Here is an 18,535-nt window from a genome sequence, read left to right on the forward strand (position 1 = left end):
CCCTCCTTGCCCAAACTGGTGAGTAATGCAGGGGTGGGGGGATTACGGGGGAAGGGGAGGTTTAACCTTTTGCTCCCTTCACAATCCTGGTGAAGTTTCTCTCCCTCCCCCATGTTGCTGTAAAGCTTCAGAAAAAGCTGAATAGCAGTGCAAGAGAAATCTTCATCTAGATCGCAGTAGGAGGAAAGGGAAGGGTTAAACCGATGAGTGAGTGAGTGGCTGTGCAGGAGTGGGGGAAATGAGTGGGTGTGTATGTGAGAAGGTGGCAGTGTGTGTGTATGTGTGCCAGATTAGTCCAGAGGGAATGAGGCCCCTGGGGATGAAAAGGTTGCCCACCCCTGATTTATAACGTTCGTCAAAGTGCTTAAAATAACATATGTATGTAAGTTTATGTAAACCACTTTGGGATTTGTTTCAAATGAGAAGCGGTATATAAACATTCCTAATAAATACAAGAATAAATGTATTTATCAATAATATTAAACAGTTTACTTCAACATAAGCAGATGTACAGTCATAGAGTGTCATCCCCCCCCCCTTTAAGTGACTGAGGAAACTCAGAGAGAGAGAGAGAGAGAGAGAGAGAGAGAGAGAGAGAGAAGATTAGGCTAACAGAGCAATGCTAGGTAAGGCAGTGTCTTTCAGTCTCAGTTCTCCAGCTCTAAAATGGGAATAATGGGAATCTACCTGAGAGATCTGTGAAGGCAAATGTAATAAATACTCTTTTAAAATACTCTTTTAAAGGGTTGAAAACCTAAAATTGAGATAGTCAAATTACAAACAACAGCAACAATAGTAATGATAAAACGTTATAGCAACACTCTGTGTTTGAATTACTGCTGCTGCCTGATGAAAACAATATTGTCATGCTGATATATTTTAATAAAAGCTATCCCCTTTAGAAATCTTGCACATCAGAATATGCAAATCAAACAAGTAGCATTTTTAATTATGAGCTTATAATATTAGTTTTATGCTTCACAGATTGCTTTGTTTAAATATCTTCATAATAGCATTCCTGTGAAGCAGTAGAGCTGGGAAAATTTACCACTGATGAAAAACCCATTAAAGTCAGTGGAATCACACAACATAAAATATTGCTTAATTATATGCTGATTGTAAAGTTAAAAGAAATCCCAGACAAAAATCATATATAACTTTTAAAAACACAACCTCAGAAAAAATATGAATTTTTATAAAGCATAGTAACCATTTGTTTGTCAGTATGCAACAAGCAAATTATTTCATCTTGATACACACACACACACACACACACACACACGTGTTGTCCATTCAATGCTGGTCTATAATATGCAAATACATAAATTAATAAAAGATCTAGTGCTATGGCTAAGTATTGTGATTGCTTTTGGGTTTCTTAGCAGTGAAAGATGTGACCTTTGCATTGTTTTGTAAAAAAGACATTATGGTAATAGAAACACCCCCCCCCCCCCAATAGGCTCTTGGAGTACACAGCATAGCAGATTACATGATTAATCTACCATAATTCCACAGGAGTGGGGTGGAGAGGTATTTTTATTTCCTGTTTCCTAAGCTTTTACTTACCACATTAGGCAAAAGACCACACCACACCACCTCCCATACTTGTGATGTCTTTTTTGTTGCTGTTGTTGAAAATATACCTGTGCTCAGAACCTTCACTGGTTATGACAGTTTCTAGGCCAAATTCAGAACACTGTTTTTTACTTTTAAAGCCCTGAGTCCAAGATACTTCAAGGAACATCTCCAGTACTTCCTTCCCCAGCTTTAAGGTCTCCAAGTGCCAAACTTCTAGAGATAGGATTGGTGGTAGTGAAAAGGAGGTGTGTTTTTCTTTTCTGAATTCCAGTCTCTGTTCTCCCTCCCAAGCAGCTGATATGAAGGTGTCCAGCTTTCTGTAAAGGAATATATTTGGGCCCTGCTGTTGAATTGGAATTGCATATACATGGCACCTATTTTGTGCGCATCATTGCTTCTCCACCTGGGTATTAGCATGCAGAGCTTCTGTACATGTATAGCCCTAAACAGACTAGTTCCAGAGGTTCAGCTGGCTAGTCATGGAATTCATAGAAAGACCATAAAACCTCTCTGTTTTTTTCCAGAGGCGGGGGGCGGGGGGATATAGTTGATTCTCCTGTTGGTGCTGTTCTGTTATTGGGTTGGTCCGCTTGTTTTTGTTTGTTTTTATTGTTTTAATGTTGTAATGGTTTATAGTGGATTTTATATTCATTTTCATTTATTGCTAGCTGTCACTAGAGCCTTTATGAGCTGACTAGCAAGAAAAAGAAAAATCAGAATAAATGAATAAATATATATTCATGAAGCATATGTTCCCTATCTTAAGGCCTTGGCCTCAAGAATTATGAAAAATGGGAGGATTGTGAAAAAATAATGAGTGGGAATGAAAGACATATTTGAAGGAAAGGCTGGTTATTTTTCCTGATAATGTTTATTTTATGCTGCTTATTGATGCAGATTGCAGTAACTAATCATAACAATATGTGATAAGGGGCAAAGTGAGCAAAGGCTAAGAAAGATGCTTAACAGCAAAATCCTATGCATATTTCCTCAGAAGTAATTCCTACTCTGTTCAATGTGGCTTACTCTCTCGTGTGTTTGGCATTGAAGCTTGAGTGGTGTAACTGTTGCACAGTTACATGAGTACAGTTGAAATTTATTCAAAATTTAATTATTTATTTATTTAATTTATTATTTATTAATTACATTTCTATACTGCCCATTAGCTGAAGCTCTCTGGGTGGTTTACAAGACAAAGCTTAAACATACAACGGCATAACAAAACATAATATAAAACCGTAAGTTAAAAACAGAATAAAACCAAAGTACTATCCAAGATAAAAAGCCAGCAGCAGTGCAAAGATCTAAAAACACACCAACACAATTTTTAAAACTGAAGGGCTAAAAAGCCTTGGAAAATAAAAAGGTCTTCACCTCATGCCTAAAAGACCACAATGTTGGCACCAGGCAAACCTCTCTGAGGCTCCCCCTCTCTCTCTGAGGGAGAAATGCCATGACTTATGTTCCCTATGAAAGGGAAACAGACCCAAGACCACGCCACACCGCACTGCACAACAGTCGACTGGGGCAATATATTAAAAGTTATCCATTAAAAAACTCATGTTTTCCTAAGAGATATTATGACAAGTCAGCTAGGAGAAACTGGCTTGTACAAACAGCTAAGAAGAACATTTTCTGTAGAGCAAGTAGAGTCTGAGAATTTGTAATGGAGAAGCTTTAATCTCTTCTGAAAATTAAGTTTACTCCAACTTAATTGATTTGCTCTAAGTTTCCTTCATTATCATTTATACTGAAAGTGTCAACAGAACAGAGGACAGAGTTGTACACTGAAGCTTTTGTGTTTCAGTTAATGTATTCATCTGGAGTGACAATTAAGAGTTCATTTATTAAAATGTCAAGAACATAAAGGCCTGAATCTTGGGCAGTTTATTTCCAGTTCTCCCCCCACTCCCAGCTCTCCCCCCCCCCCGCCCAAAATGCAGTGACAGAATTCACTTTTAATTTGGCTTGTTCTTGAAATTAACCTTGCAGAAATATTAAGGAAATGAGGAAATATAAGGAAACAGGGAAAATAATGTATACTTTTAAAGATGCCTAACTAGTCCAGTCATGTCCACTGAAGGCATTCCATAATATTTAAACAGGTTAGGGAGAGAAGTTACCAATATATCTCTAAAGCAGATGGATCATCATTTAGTTATATAAATTGTAGGTGCGAGCCTCCCAATGCAGATTGGGACCATAGTAGTGGGGGAGAGGGTTAACCCCCCCCCCCGCATGCTAGGGTCCCAATCTGGATTGCTCTCAGCACTTACTCTAGAGTAAAAAGAAAGAAAGAAAAGTTGTCGCTGCTAGCTACATCTTTAATGTGTACTTTGGATCTAAGGCCTTTGCATACAAAATCCAATGCATGTAAACCCCAGATCATATGATGGTTAATTTGTAGATTTGATCTGGGGTACTAGTTGAACTGTTCAGGCTTATGTGCATTGAATTTTATGCAGGTATGGTCTGTTCAAATGTTGTACTGGCAGCAGACCACTGGTCCATCTAGCCCTGTACTGATTACTTTGACTGGCAGCAGCCCTCCAGGGTATCAGTGAGCCCTGATACCTGAAAATCTTTTTCACTGAAGATGGCAGGAACCAAATCTGGCACCTCATGGATGCAAAGCATGTTTTCTACCACTGAGCTATGGCCAGATGCACCGGGTGAGAAGGGTGGGAAGGGCACTATATATAGGAAATAGATTGGGGATAAGAATAATCTGACCTGGCTCAGAAAGAGTCAAGATCTGATGATCGAGTACTTACACAGTTAACTGCAATACTTCATTGCTAAGGACCAGTTTTATAGTATTGATTACGTTTCTGCTGACCAGTTCCTATTCAACGAGATTAATCCGAATTCATCATTAATATTAATTCTGTTTTAATGCTAGAAAAACATATTCTCCCATGGTAAAATAATGTCATCTGTAATTTACAGGAGACCTACCTTGTGAACCTTAAATAGAACCTCACAGAGGTTATAGATTTTTTCAGCTTGTACCCAGTCTAATGTGCTTACCTGAAATGCCAAAAGAAAATATTATTAGAAATACCGTGTCCAATATGTTTTGCCCAGCAAAAATATTCTCCTGCCATTCCATAAAACTTTTGTTTCTTTTAAATATTTTTACATTTTAAATGTCTGTTTGCTTAGTTAAATGAAGGCTGTGCTCTCATACTGTCTAGCAACAGATGAAAATATGTGTTGTTGTTTTTTTTTTAAAGCAGCAAACATGAGAACAGCTATTCTCTGCACAGAAACTATTCCCTCTATACCAACCAAGACTATTTCCACCACCCTATCTATCGCATGGAGCAAAATGTTATGCTATTAGAGTACAAATGTAGTATTAAGGGGGTGGGTGGGAATCTTGGCTATAAAAAAGTATTATATTCGTTTCATATATACCACTCTTCTTTGGGGAAGCTCAGAGCACCTTACATAGGACTCCCAGGGGTCTCCCAGCTGAATATGCTGTGGTCTGCTCAGAATCAGATCCAACAATGTGACAGCATTGTGTGTCCGCTAAGAACGTATGAGAAATTTGTTTCAGTTTTCTTTTGATCAGGATTTACTAGGGATGTCAGAGAATTCCACCACGGACTCCAGTGAGGCTGGATTCTAAAGAATTCTGGGCCCCCGGAATCTGTGGTGGAATGGCCTCCCCCCCGCCATCCTGCAGAATCCCCCTGGGACAGAGCTTACCTGGTGGCGGATGCGGTGGTGGTGGCTCCGGTTGGTCTCCCAGCCGGCCACTGCCGGCTGCTGCGGCTGCAAATGATGGCCATCGTAGTGGCCGCCATTTGCGTCCTTGCAGTCAGCCATGATAGGCTACGTAGGTATTTACGTAGCCCATCACGGCAAAGAGCAGGGCCGCAAATGGCGGCCGCTACGCCATTTGCGCCCCTGCTCTTTGTTGTGATAGGCTACGTAAGTATTTACGTAGCCTATCATGTTAAAGGCAGCCACGCAAATGGCGTAGCGGCCGCCATTTGTGTGGCTGCCTTTCCTGTGATAGGCTACGTAAATACTTACGTAGTCTATCACAGTTGACTGCAAGGACGCAAATGGTGGCTGCTACGACGGCCGACATTTGTGGCCGTAGCAGCCCAGCCGCTGCTGGAACTCCACAGAGCAGAGCCGGCCAGGGAGGATTCCAGGGGGAGGGACGGAGCGCCTCACCCCCAGCGCGGATTGCCCGGTGCGGAGCCAGGTAAGACTTTCGTACATCCCTAGGATTTACCCAGTTCTCACCTTCTGAACCGAACATTGACTCAGGCGCAATCTGCCATCAAAGCCTGAACATTTCTGAGCTTGCAGTGTGATTCACGGACCAAAAAAGATGTGTTCGACAGCATGTGTATTTGAAAAATGCTCATGAAAAATGTGCACTTTTGAAAAATCCTCACAAATACACTTTAATCAATAGGAAAAGAATGAGTACATTTCAAAAATGTGCACAATTGATGCATACATTTGGAAAAATACGCATAAAAATACACACGGATTTTCATGAGAAAAGAAAAAAAAAAGCTCACAATCTGATACAGACTTGAGTCGAAACAAGCATCAAGATGGAATTGGAGAACTTTGCAAGCTCAAGTTTTGCTGATTCGCACATCCCTAGTGTCCACAGACTATTTTCTGGAAAAGCTGTAAGACACAGTGAGGTCCTGATTCAGCATATGATGCAAGTATCTCCCTAACACTAAACATGGAGATAAATATGAGGAGACTGCTCATAAGATTATAGTTACACATGCATTTAAACATTTTTTAAATAAATCAAGGCATTAGTATTGCAATCCAGAAATGTTGTATGAGCTTCAGCTGACAAAGAAGCACACCAATGTTCAATTTAAAAAGCAGCTAGTTTCAGCTGTTAGAAAAATAGCTCATGAAAAATCTTAGTGGAAAAACATTTATCCTGACACTAAGTGAATTCACTACTAAGGCAATGGAATTAAAATGTCTTGTGCAACGGTCATAATTCTTTAGATAAAATGGAGAAGTCCCACTTTCCACTCATCAAGGCAAAGCATAAGCACTGCCATTGGGTTAAGATGCAAAAAACCCAACTCCCAGAAACTCCCATGTTTTCTTGACTGAATAAGATCTGATCGTTATTACTGATTAAGGAATCATTGTTGGGTAGGGATGTACGAAAATCACTTATCTTTCGGGGATTATGCTGATGGTGCAGGGAGAGGCGTTCCGTCCCCCCCCGGAATCCTCGCCGGGGGGGGAGGCGCTCCGTTCCCCCCCTCCCGGAATCCTGGCCAGCCAGCTGTCCTCCGCAGCAATTCTGCGGAGCCGCCGGCCGGCTCCGCCAGCAGCCGGACATCCGGCTGCTGGCTAGCAGGGATGCAAATGGCGGCGGCCGTAGCCACTGCCGTTGGCATCCCTGCAGTCAGCCGTGATAGGCTACGTAAATGTTTACGTAGCCTATCATGGCTGATTTTTAAAAAAACAACAACACGCATACGCAATGGCGGCGGCCATGGCCGCCGCCATTTGCGTTCCTTATTTTGGCACATCTTAGTCTACATAAACATTTACGTAGACTAAGACAGCGAAAATAAGGAGAACGCAAATAGCGTAGATGCTATGCTATTTGCATTCCCCTCTTTTTCGCCGTCTTAGTCTACGTAAATGTTTACGTGGACTAAGATGTGCCAAAATAAGGAACGCAAATGGTGGCAGCCATGGCTGCCGCTATTTGCGTACGCGTGTTTTTTTGTTTTTGTTTTAAGTCAGCCGTGATAGGCTATGTAAACATTTACGTAGCCTATCACGGTGTCTTTTTAAATCTAGCCGTGATAGGCTACGTAAATCTTTACGTAGCCTATCACGTTTTTTTTTTAACTTGGAAATGGCGGCGGCCGCCGCCAGTCAGAAGACCGGCCACCGCCGGTCAGAAGACCGGCTGCTGCCGCCAAACCGGAGCCGCCGCCGCCACCAGGAAGATCCGCCCAATGTAAGTCCCGTCCCGGGGGGTGGCGGGGGGTGGCGGGTCGTCCCGCCACCGATTTCAGGGGGCTGAATGCGCTGGCATTCGGCCTCCCCGAGATCCATGGCGGAACTTTCGTACATCCCTATTGTTGGGTGTGATGGACATATTACGCTTCTTTAGCCAAGGATACCAATAGCTGTACCTCTTCAAAATAAAAAGATACAGGCACGCTTATTTGCCCTGGTAATGTGCCTATTATGCAAAGCAATCCACTATTCAATGAAACTAAAGTACTATGTTTAACCCATTTTGGGTGAAAGGAACAAAACTGACTTCAGTCAAATGCTTTCATTCTGCTAGATTGTGGTCTGTACTCCTAGCCTCCAACTAGTATTCCTTTTGCTTTGTGTAAACTGTCTTTTTGCCTTTCAGCTCTTCGTGCCAGACCTGAAATGGACAAGAGTGACCTTCCTTTATCACTAAAGCTTAGGGCCCCTCATCCTCATCCATTATGTTTAGGATTACTTTTATTGCTTTGATTCTCTTGCAGCCTTCCATAGGTTTTTTTTGGCAGCAAAGACGGTTGGGGATGATAGATCACAAAGTGCTCTCAGGATATTCTGAGTGTTACCAAGAAAACACTATAATACTGAAAACAATATTGAAACTTGTCTGTGTATCTCAGTGCGCAAGGTCATCATTAGAACAGGAGTGACATTTTACGGGCTTTCAAGCAGCAAAACGCTCGCAATACAAAGAGATGTTAGCTAAAAAGGAAATTGACAGTTTTTGCAGTCTTCTTCCTATCACCTGTCATACCTTTTCTAACTACAAAATGCTGCTACCCAAGGCACTGGAACTTAGGATTCTTTTTTCTTTTTTTTAAGAAACTGGTATATTACTGGTCAACAATAAATTGTTAGGAGGAAGGAAAGTGGCTCACTAAGGCTGCAATTTTATATCCACTACCATTGAACTCAGTGGGACGTACTTCTGAGTAGGCATGTATAGTGTGATAGTATAGTAGGCATGTATAGAGAGCCAGCGCGGTGTAGTGGCAAGAGTGTTGGACTGGGACTTGGAAGATCTGGGTTCTAGTCCCCACTCAGCCAGGAAGCTCACTGGGTGACTTTGGGCCAGTCACTGACTCTCAGCCCAACCTACCTCACAGGGTTGTTGTTGTGAGGATAAAATGGAGAAGAGGAGGATTATGTACACCGCCTTGAGTTCCTTGGAGGAAAAAAGGCGGGATATAAAGGAAATAAATAAATAAATAATTGTGGACAATAACTCTCCTTCACTAGTGGCTTAAGGACACAATTGTGGCTTATCTGTGTGCCTTACATTCCCTGAACTGGGTTCTGTTCAGAATACTCCTGCTGGTGGAAGAGGGGAAGGCAATCTTTGCCAATTCGCCCTCCCTCTGCAGTGTTCAGTGTCACACACCCCACCACTGTTCCAGAGGGTCTCCCTGGAGCAGATTTTTTTTGGGGGTAGGGGAAGATAGGGGACTGCAGGGAGAGAGGGGGAAATAAATGAAGATCACCTCATCCCCTATTCCTGCAACAGGAATGCTCCGCTGGATACGAACCATTGATTTCAATGTTTCTGTTCTAAATATGAATAAGTTGGGATCTAACCCATTGCATATTAGTAATGGTATTTGTGGTATTATTGTTACCCTTTTCATTTTTTAAACTGAACTTTGCATTTTTTGCCTTGTTGATGTATATATTTGCAAACTGTTGAGACTACATTATAAACACTCCGTCTCCTAGAATTCTTTAATTATCATAAAATCTGAAATCCTCTAAAAGTAAACATAATTAAATTGAATTAGAAGTAGGAAGTGCATAGTAATAGCTCTTTGGAATATTCTGTAATCACATTTGTTTGCTGTTTTATTTAACATGATAGAGTCTAGAGGACAATAGCTCAAAAGACCTTGCCAGCACCGATGCAAACACGTAATTTTCATTCCCTAATTAGCCTCTTGAGCAACTATGGTCGCAAAATAATTGCCAAGGCCTACACCTGCCCAATTCTTGAAAAGTTGTTTAATTCCTACAGAGAGACCTCTTTGGTGCCTCATATGACATGAGGTCTGTCATATTTTTAACTACTTCTCCCAAAGGCAGAACAAATCCTAATATCTCTAAACTTGTCAGACATTGTATACTAACATTACAATAAATCAGAATCCCACAAAATACATATTCCAGAAGTTTGACTGATCAGTGTTAAACTAGACAGCTAAACAAGGCTAAATGTAACCCCTGCAGGACAGCACCAGCTGAAATTAATAATATTTTACCAAAGCTGATTTCAAATGGCTTTTAAAAAAATTCTGATCAGAATGCTAAATACATCTTGTAGAAAGAGGAATTAACTTAATTTCCCCACTGGTTCCAGAAAATGAGACAAAGTAGGAAGCATTAGGTTGCTAGTTTTCTTCAGCCAGCTTCATTGCTTGAACTCATCTTTTTCCAGCAGAATCTAGGAAAATTAAAGATTTACATCCTTCTGTATTAAAGTCTTTAATTACATTTGTCACTGCAAGAAAATGAATTGAAAGAAGATACAGTGAGATCAAGGCTGTACTCTTAAACATATGTAATTTGGAATAAAGTTCCAACTCAGTGGGGCTTAGTTCTGAGTACGTGTATAACAATTTAAGGTCAAAATATATGTGATGTTAGTTGCATGTTTAACTTCATGCAGAATTAATTAACAAATGTACACAAAGGTGTTGTGGCTGTGGGGGCATTTTACTACCCGAAGCCATTTTCCAATATATCCTGGGTGAGTAAAAATCCCCACAAATTTTACTGTACTATCAGAAGTATGCTTCAAACTCAAAATATTCGAAAGGTATCATAAACTGTCAAGTAAAATAAACTTTAGGCAAAACATTATTGTTACTAAGAACTAACATTTTCGGTCTTTGGTGTATCTTTCTAGCTCCATAATACATCTGTCTCTGGTGAACACCAAAGATATTTTTGGTCGTGTATCTTTCTAGCCCCATAATACATCTTTCTCTGGTGAAGTAAATGTTCCCCAATGAAATTGCATGGTTTCTGCCAACCTACCAACACCCAGAGTACTTAACTCTGCTTCCCTAGGCTAGTGTGTGTTTTTTAAAAACATAGGGACATTTTATTTCCCCAAAATGTGCTTTCGTCTGGGGAAGGTAAAGACATCCTAGTGCAAAATCGATAGATTCTGGGGATATTTTATTTTCCAAGTGTGTTTTTGTTTCCAGAAAGAAAACAGCAAGTGGTATAGCGATGGCGGAGAATTCGGCCACGGACTCTAATGAGGCCAGATTCTTAGAATCTGCCCCCCCCGGAGTCCGTGGCGGAACGGACCACTCACCTCACCACCCCATGAAGTTCGCCCCAGCCAGATCCTACCTGCCGCCGGCCGGGTCCGGGTCCGTCCATTCACCGCGCTGCCGTCCGCTGCCGGTCTGCGGAAGCAAATGGCGTCTGGCGTAGCGGATGCCATTTGCATCCCTGCTCTTTGCCATGATAGGCTATCATGGCAAAGAGCAGGGACGAAATAGCACTATGCTGGACGCCATTTGCGTCTGCAGACTGGCAGCGGACGGAAGTCCAGCAACGGATGGAGCCAGCCGGCGTCTCCGCAGACTCACCGTGGAGTGGAGCCAGCCAGGTAGGATTCCAGGGGGAGGATTGGATCACTTCCCCCCCCCAGACCCCCCAGCAGACTCAGGTGAGTGGGGTTCATACACCCCTCAAGTGGTAAGAGGCTTACATTTGGGGACATTGTGCAGGTGAGAAATCGTGGAAGGACTATGTTGTAGGACCAGTTCTGCGTAAATTTTGAAAGGTAAAATGTATTTAGAGTCCCTCTATACCCCCTTCTTAATGGAACATTAAACTACTGTGTGCTATCTTGGTTGCTTTTATTGTGTCAACTGCACAAATTGGGAGTGGGAATAAGGACAGGGGGCAGAAATCACACATAGTCTGGAATGGGTTATAAATGGCCATGGCCTTTATTGGTTATAGCTGACAGAGATTTGGTATGGCATAAGGCAAGGATCCAATCATTAGGCAGCTTGACTGCTGGCCAGTTCATCATGCCAACAGCCATGCTGGATCAGAACAAAGGCCTATCTAATCCTGCATTCTGCTCCCACAATGGCCAACCAAATGTCCATGGGAACCCCACAAGCAGAACATGAACAGAACAGCACCTTCCTGCTTATGTTCCCTAGCAACTGGTGTGAATAAATACCCCGATTCAATAAGTACCCTGATTCAGAATATTAAAGTGATTAAAAGGTATCTTCTACATTAAAAGACCCCTTCATGGATCACTGCCTTGTTGTGGTGAAGGGGCTTGCATAACTCAGTGAAGCCATAAGCTATGCCATGCAGGGCCACCCAAGACTGACAGGTCATGGTGGAGAGTTCTGACAAAATGTTGTCCACTGGAGAAGGAAATGGCAACCCACTCCAGTATTCTTGCCAAAAAAACCCCATGGAACGTATCACAAGGCTAAAAGATATGACGCCGGAAGAGGAGCCCCTCAGGTCGGAAGGTGTCCAATATACTACTGGGGAAGAGCAGAGGGAATTTCCAAGTAGCACCAGAAAGAGTGAAGCGGCTGGGCCAAAGCCGAAAGGACACTCAGCTGTGGATGTGTCCGGTGGTGAAAAGAAAATCCGATGCTGTAAAGAACAATATTGTTTAGGAACCTGGAGTGTAAGGTCAATGAATCAAGGTAAGCTGGAGGTGGTCAAACATGAGATGGCAAGATTGAACATCGACATTTTGGGAATCAGCTAGGGATGTCAGAGAATTCCGCGACAGATCTTGGTGAGGCCGAATGCCAGTGCATTCGGCCCCCCAAAATCCATTGCGGAATGGCCTGCCACCCCCCGTGGATACCCCCGGGACGAGACTTACCTGGGGTGGATGTTCCAAACGGCTTCGGACGGCTTTGGCAGTGGCAGCTAGTCTTCTGACCGGCTGCCACCGCTGCCATTTGCAGACTGTGTCTTTTTTTCCCCCCATAGACATGATAGGGTACGTAATGACTTATGTCTCACGTCTCGGTTAAAAAAAACAAAAAACGTGTACACAAAAAAAACCCCAAACATGTACGCAAATGGCGGCGGCTATGGGCGCTGCCATTTGCGTTCCTTATTTTTCGCTGTCTTAGTCTACGTCAATATTTACGTAGACTAAGACGGTGAAAAATAAGGAACGCAAATTATTTTTTTTTACCCAGAGCCCTCCACGGCCGGAAATCCAGCTGCGGACGGCCCTGGCCTGCATGGGCCTGGCTGGCTGCTCTGCGGAGCTGCCGCGGAGCACAGCTGGCTGTCAAGGATTCCGGGGGGACCGGATCGCCTCCCCCCCCCGTCGAGGATTCCGGGGGGAAGGATGGAATGCCTCCCCCCCCATTAATAGAATCTGCGAAAAGGTAAGTCACTTTCGTACATCCCTAGAATCAGCGAGCTAAAATGGACAAGCATGGGCGAATTTAATTCAGGTGACCATTATATCTACTACTGTGGGCAGGAATCCCTTAGAAAAAATGGAGTAGCACTCATAGTCAATAAAAGGGTGGGAAAAGCAGTACTGGGGTACAATCTCAAAAACGATAGAATGATCTCAGTACGAATCCAAGGCAAACCATTCAACATCACAGTAATTCAAGTCTATGCTCCAACCACTGAGGTCGAAGAAGCTGAGGTTGATCGGTTCTATGAAGACCTACAACACCTTCTAGAACTAACACCAAAAAAAAGATGTCCTTTTCATCATAGGGGATTGGAATGCTAAAGTAGGAAGTCAAGAAATCACCGGGATAGCAGGCAAGCATGGCCTTGGTGTACAAAATGAAGCAGGACAAAGGCTAATAGAGTTTTGCCAAGAGAACACGCTGATCATAGCAAACACTCTTTTCCAACAGCACAAGAGGCGACTCTACACATGGACATCACCAGATGGTCAATATCGAAATCAAATTGATTATGTCCTTTGCAGCCAAAGATGGAGAAGCTCTATACAGTCAGTAAAAACAAGACCTGGAGCTGACTGTGGCTAAGATCATGAGCTTCTTGTTGCAAAATTTCGGCTTAAATTGAAGAACGTAGGGAAAACCACTAAACCATTCAGGTATGACCTAAATCATATCCCTGATGAATATACAGTGGAGGTGAGGAATAGATTTAAGGAATTAGACCTGACAGACAGAGTGCCTGAGGAACTATGGACGGAGGTCTGTAACATTGTTCAGGAGGCAGCAACTCAATCCATCCCAAAGAAAAGGAAATGCAAGAAAGCAAAGTGGTTGTCTGATGAGGCTTTACAAGTATCTGAGGAAAAAAGGGAAGCAAAAAGCAAGGGAGAAAGGGGAAGATCTATCCAACTGAATGCAGAGTTCCAGAGAATAGCAAGGAGAGATGAAAAGGCCTTCTTAAATGAACAATGCAAAGAAATCGAGGAAAACAGTAGAATGGGAAAGACTAGAGATCTTTTCAAGAAAATGGGAGATCTCAAGGGAACATTTTGTGCAAAGACAGGCATGATAAAGGACAAAGAAGGCAGGGACCTAACAGAAGCAGATGAGTTCAAGAAGAGGTGGCAAGAATACACAGAAGAACTATACAGGAAAGATCTTAATGTCCCTGATAGCCATGAGAGTGCGGTCACTGAACTTGAGCCGGACATCCTAGACTAGAGAGTGAAGTCAAGTGGGCCTTAGGAAGCATTACGAACGACAAAGCTACTGGAGATGACAGTATTCCAGCTGAGCTATTTAAAATCCTAAACGATGATGCTGTTAAAGTGCTGCACTCAATATGACAACAAATTTGGAACACTCAAGACCGAAAAAGGTGAGTTTACATTCCAATTCCAAAGAAGGGCAATGCCAAAGAGTGTTCAAACTACTGTACAATTGCGCTCATTTCACATGCCAGCAAGGTGATGCTCAAAATCCTACAAGCTAGGCTTCAGCAGTATGTGAACCCAGAACTACCGGAAGTACAAGCTGGGTTTTGAAGAGGCAGAGGAACTAGAGATCAAATCGCCAACATTCGCTGGATCATGGAGAAAGCAAGAGAATTCCAGAAAAACGTCTATTTCTGCTTCATTGACTAAGCTAAAGCCTTTGATTGTGTGGATCACAATCAAATTCTTAAGGAGATGGGGGTACCAGACCACCTTACCTGTCTCCTGAGAAACCTGTACGAGGGTCAAGAAGCAACAGTAAGAAGTAAGAACCAGACATGGAACAACCGATTGGTTCAAAACTGGGAAAGGAGTACGACAAGGCTGCATACTGTCGCCCTGCTTATTTAACTTATATGCAGAGTACATCATGAGGAACGCCGGGTTGGATGAATCACAGGTCGGAATTAAGATTGCCGGGAGAATTATCAACAACCTCAGATACGCAGACGATACCACCCTAATGCCAGAAAGCGAAGCGGATCTAAAGAGCCTCTTGTTGAGGGTGAAAGTGGAGAGTGCAAAAGCTGGTTTGAAACTCAACATTAAAAAAACGAAGATCATGGCATCTGGGCCCATCACTTCCTGGCATATAGAAGGGGAAGAAATGGAAACAGTGACAGATTTTATTTTCTTGGGCTCCAGGATCACCGCAGATGGTGACTGTAGCCATGAAATTAAAAGACGCTTGCTCCTTGGGAGGAAAGCTATGGCACACCTAGACAGCATAGTACGAAGCAGAGACATCACCTTGCCGACAAAGGTCCATCTAATCAAAGCTATGGTTTTCCCAGTAGCAATGTATGGCTGTGAGAGCTGGACTATAAGGAAGGCTGAGCGCCGAAGAATTGATGCTTTCGAACTGTGGTGCTGGAGAAGACTCTTACGAGTTCCCTGGACTGCAAGGAGGTCAAATCAGTCAATCCTAAAGGAAATCAACCCTGACTGCTCATTGGAAGGACAGATAATGAAGCTGAAGCTCCAATATTTTGGCCACCTAATGCGAAGAGAAAAGTCACTGGAAAAGACCTTGATGCTGGGAAAGATTGAAGGCAAAAGGAGAAGGGGACGGCAAAGGATGAGATGGCTAGATAGCATCACCGATGCAATGAATATGAACTTGAGCATGCTCCGGGAGAGAGCGGAGGACAGGAAAGCCTGGTGTGCTATGGTCCATGGGGTCACGAAGAGTCAGACACGATTTAACGACTGAACAACAACATTAAAAGATCTTTAGTATATGTGCCAACTGTTCCACAACTTGAAGTTTCTGTGCCTAATTCAGTCATGGCAGTCTTTAAGCTGTTTGTTCGTAGTGTGTGTGTGTGTGTGTGTGTGTGTGTGTGTGGAGAGAGAGAGAGAAGCTCCCTAAGCCTTTGCTGCCAACCCCCAGTCTAGTTTCAAGCCTCACCTTACACGCTTCCAGTTTACCAGCTAGGTTGATGTAAGTTAGATGTGAGAATAAATTTTGAGACAGAGAAACTGGGAAACCCAGGGACAGAGGAAGTAAGTTGAGGGCTGGAAGGCACTAGTGGGGCCTTCCAGCCCTCAATGTAGTTCTCTGGGGATCTATAGGGCAGTAGTTTTGCTGCTTGCCTGCTTGTAGGAGTGCTACAGGTTGACCATCATTGGCTAATGGAGCAATCCTATGTTTGTCAAGCCTCCATTGGTTGAAGCTCCTACACTGGACCCTCGGACATTTCCAACGCCCTGCTAGCTTCTTGCTGGCAGGGTGGAAATAATGATGGAGCCAATTTTGTCATTTTCCACCCCTGCTCCACATGGCTTTCTTTAAGACAAAATTCTTTCCCATTGCAAGCAATGGGAAGAATGGGATTCATTTAGATACACTCCAGGTATCTAAATCAATGTTCCCCTGTGTTAGGGGTGTGGTTGTGGGCTCCCCCCTCTGTGTACTGGCACAGCCTGATAAAGCATTTTCCTCCTGAGGTTGGAGTTCTGATCTCACGGAGGAAGCCACCACAGAGGTTTCTAAGGTGGCTGAGAGAGGAGGTCTGTGTTTGGATTTTCCTCTCTGAGGTTGGAGCTCTGTTCATGGCCTCAGAGAGGAAAACCCACACAAACATAGGGTCCCTGGGACCATAGGATTGCTCTCTAAGGGGGAATATGATGCTGCCCATCCGCTAGCAAAGCTGACCACTGATTCTGAGCTGTGCATGGCAAGCCCTTCCAATTCTGTTCCGCAAGGGGCCCTTACCGCTCATGGAATGCTGATTTAGCGCTTCTGGGGGCAACCCAAAATGAGCAGAAATGCTCATTTCTGGAAGGGGGCAGGTCAATGGAGCTTGCATAAAGGAGCAAAACAAAACAAAAATAGGCAAAAATTGAAAGTAATAGTTGCTTCTATTAGAAAAACAAAAACAAAATCCACTGTTGATCATGTTCTATGAAATGTATTTCCAACAATGTAATAGCAACCCTCTGCAAGCTCACTCATAGAAGGACAGATTTCCTGGATAAAGAACCAAACATAACAAAGACTATACAATCCAAGCAGATAGATTAAAGCTTTCTGATATGTCAGTTTTGCTATAAAGGAGCCATTGTGATCAAGGCTTAAGTTGTTCCTTTCCACTGAATGTTTTTCCTGAAGTCTTCATACAATTCTTGAATAATAGATTAGCTTTTTAAAACTGGTTTAGCCCATCAGGATTGACAATGCTGATACTTGGCTTTGTCCCTATAATTCAGCATTCATGAATGTGCTGATCTCGGCAAGAAGGGCTCCTTTTTGACATGTAGTTCCCAGAATGTTCTACGCTGATGTAAGTGAATATTTTCAGAAAAAAATATTCAGCACACCACAATTCTATGTATGCAAAGATGTGTGTGAAGAGCTTTCTCCTCCATTGAAATGAGGCAGCAAGAGATGGATTTGGGGAGAGGCCAGTATTTTCTTTTTGCCATCCTGAAGAACTTTGAAAGCCACCAACGGCACTCAAAAGCATGGTATACTGCTATAGGTTACGACCAGATAATGGTCTACAATGGTTGGGCAGATGTACCTGTGATGGGTCTGAAAAGGCTAGGTGATCCAGGGGGGAATCTTCACGGCAATGGGTGTAGTTCACTCTCCACTTTGTTGCGCTTTTTACTGAAGTTGTTTCTGCTCCATCTGGGGACACATGGGGCTCGAAAATCCGCATCTGCTGTTGTCAGGAGCTGGCCCTTTTCAGCATGTAAATCCTTTGCTGAGGGAACTGCACTGGCTGCCTATTTGCTACTGGGCTATGTTTTTTTGGTACCAGTATACAAAGCCCTAAACAACTTGGGACCAGGATACCTGAGAGTGCCTTCTTCTTTCCAACCTGCCCAATCACTGAGGTCATCAGAGGGCTTGCTTCTTGTAGTTCCACATGGACCTATGGCCCGGTTGGAGTCCACCAAGAACAGGCCTTTAGTGGGGTGGCCCCCTTCCTGTGGAATTCTCTGCCTTTGGAGGTCAGGCAGGTACCAATGTTGTGTTGCTTTCAGGACCTCCAGAAGACATTGTTATTTTGGGAGGCTTTCCCTGAGTGACCAGCTGTGGTTTATTAAGTTCAGAATCTGTTCTTTTAAAATGTTTTAATTATGGGGTTTTATTCTTTTATCTTGTTGTTCATCACTCCAAAACCTTTGAAGTGGAGCAGGATATAAATACTGTAAATTAATTAAATAAATAATCCCAAAGCTAGTCTGGGGCTCTGGGCAGGTCACACAGCAGTTTACTGTGAATTGTTTGGGTGGCTACTGGGTGAAGTCTCATTCACGTCATCACTTAGAGAGCCTGCTCCCTCCCTCCCAACTTGTTCTGCCCTTTCTGCTTTCTCTGGCCAGTGTGTGTGTTAGCGCCTGCCTCCCCAACCTATGCCTGACTCCCCCCAGTTATTTTTATTATTTTCCCTCTAAAACCTCAATAGTCCAATAGTGACAGGAGTAAATGGGCAGAACCTTGTTTTCATTTAACTTGGAGTGGTGGAACCATCAGGTGGAGTA

At 43.1% G+C, this 18,535-nt stretch overlaps 1 protein-coding gene across 6 annotated transcripts in view; it reads right to left on the reverse strand.

Moving 5' to 3' along the window:
- SNTG2 (syntrophin gamma 2) overlaps positions 1 to 18,535 on the reverse strand; it is a 418,988-nt gene that overhangs the window by 44,239 nt on the left and 356,214 nt on the right. For all 6 annotated transcript variants that reach the window (XM_084826732.1, XM_084826733.1, XM_084826734.1 and 3 more), the window contains one exon: positions 4,537 to 4,608. In XM_084826732.1, the coding sequence (XP_084682858.1) occupies positions 4,537 to 4,608 (72 nt within the window). The remainder of the gene's footprint in view (positions 1 to 4,536; positions 4,609 to 18,535) is intronic.

The sequence above is a fragment of the Heloderma suspectum genome, chromosome 1 (assembly GCF_057233095.1).
Source record: "Heloderma suspectum isolate Gila_16-S chromosome 1, 16-S_ref, whole genome shotgun sequence".
Lineage (NCBI taxonomy): Eukaryota > Metazoa > Chordata > Lepidosauria > Squamata > Helodermatidae > Heloderma > Heloderma suspectum.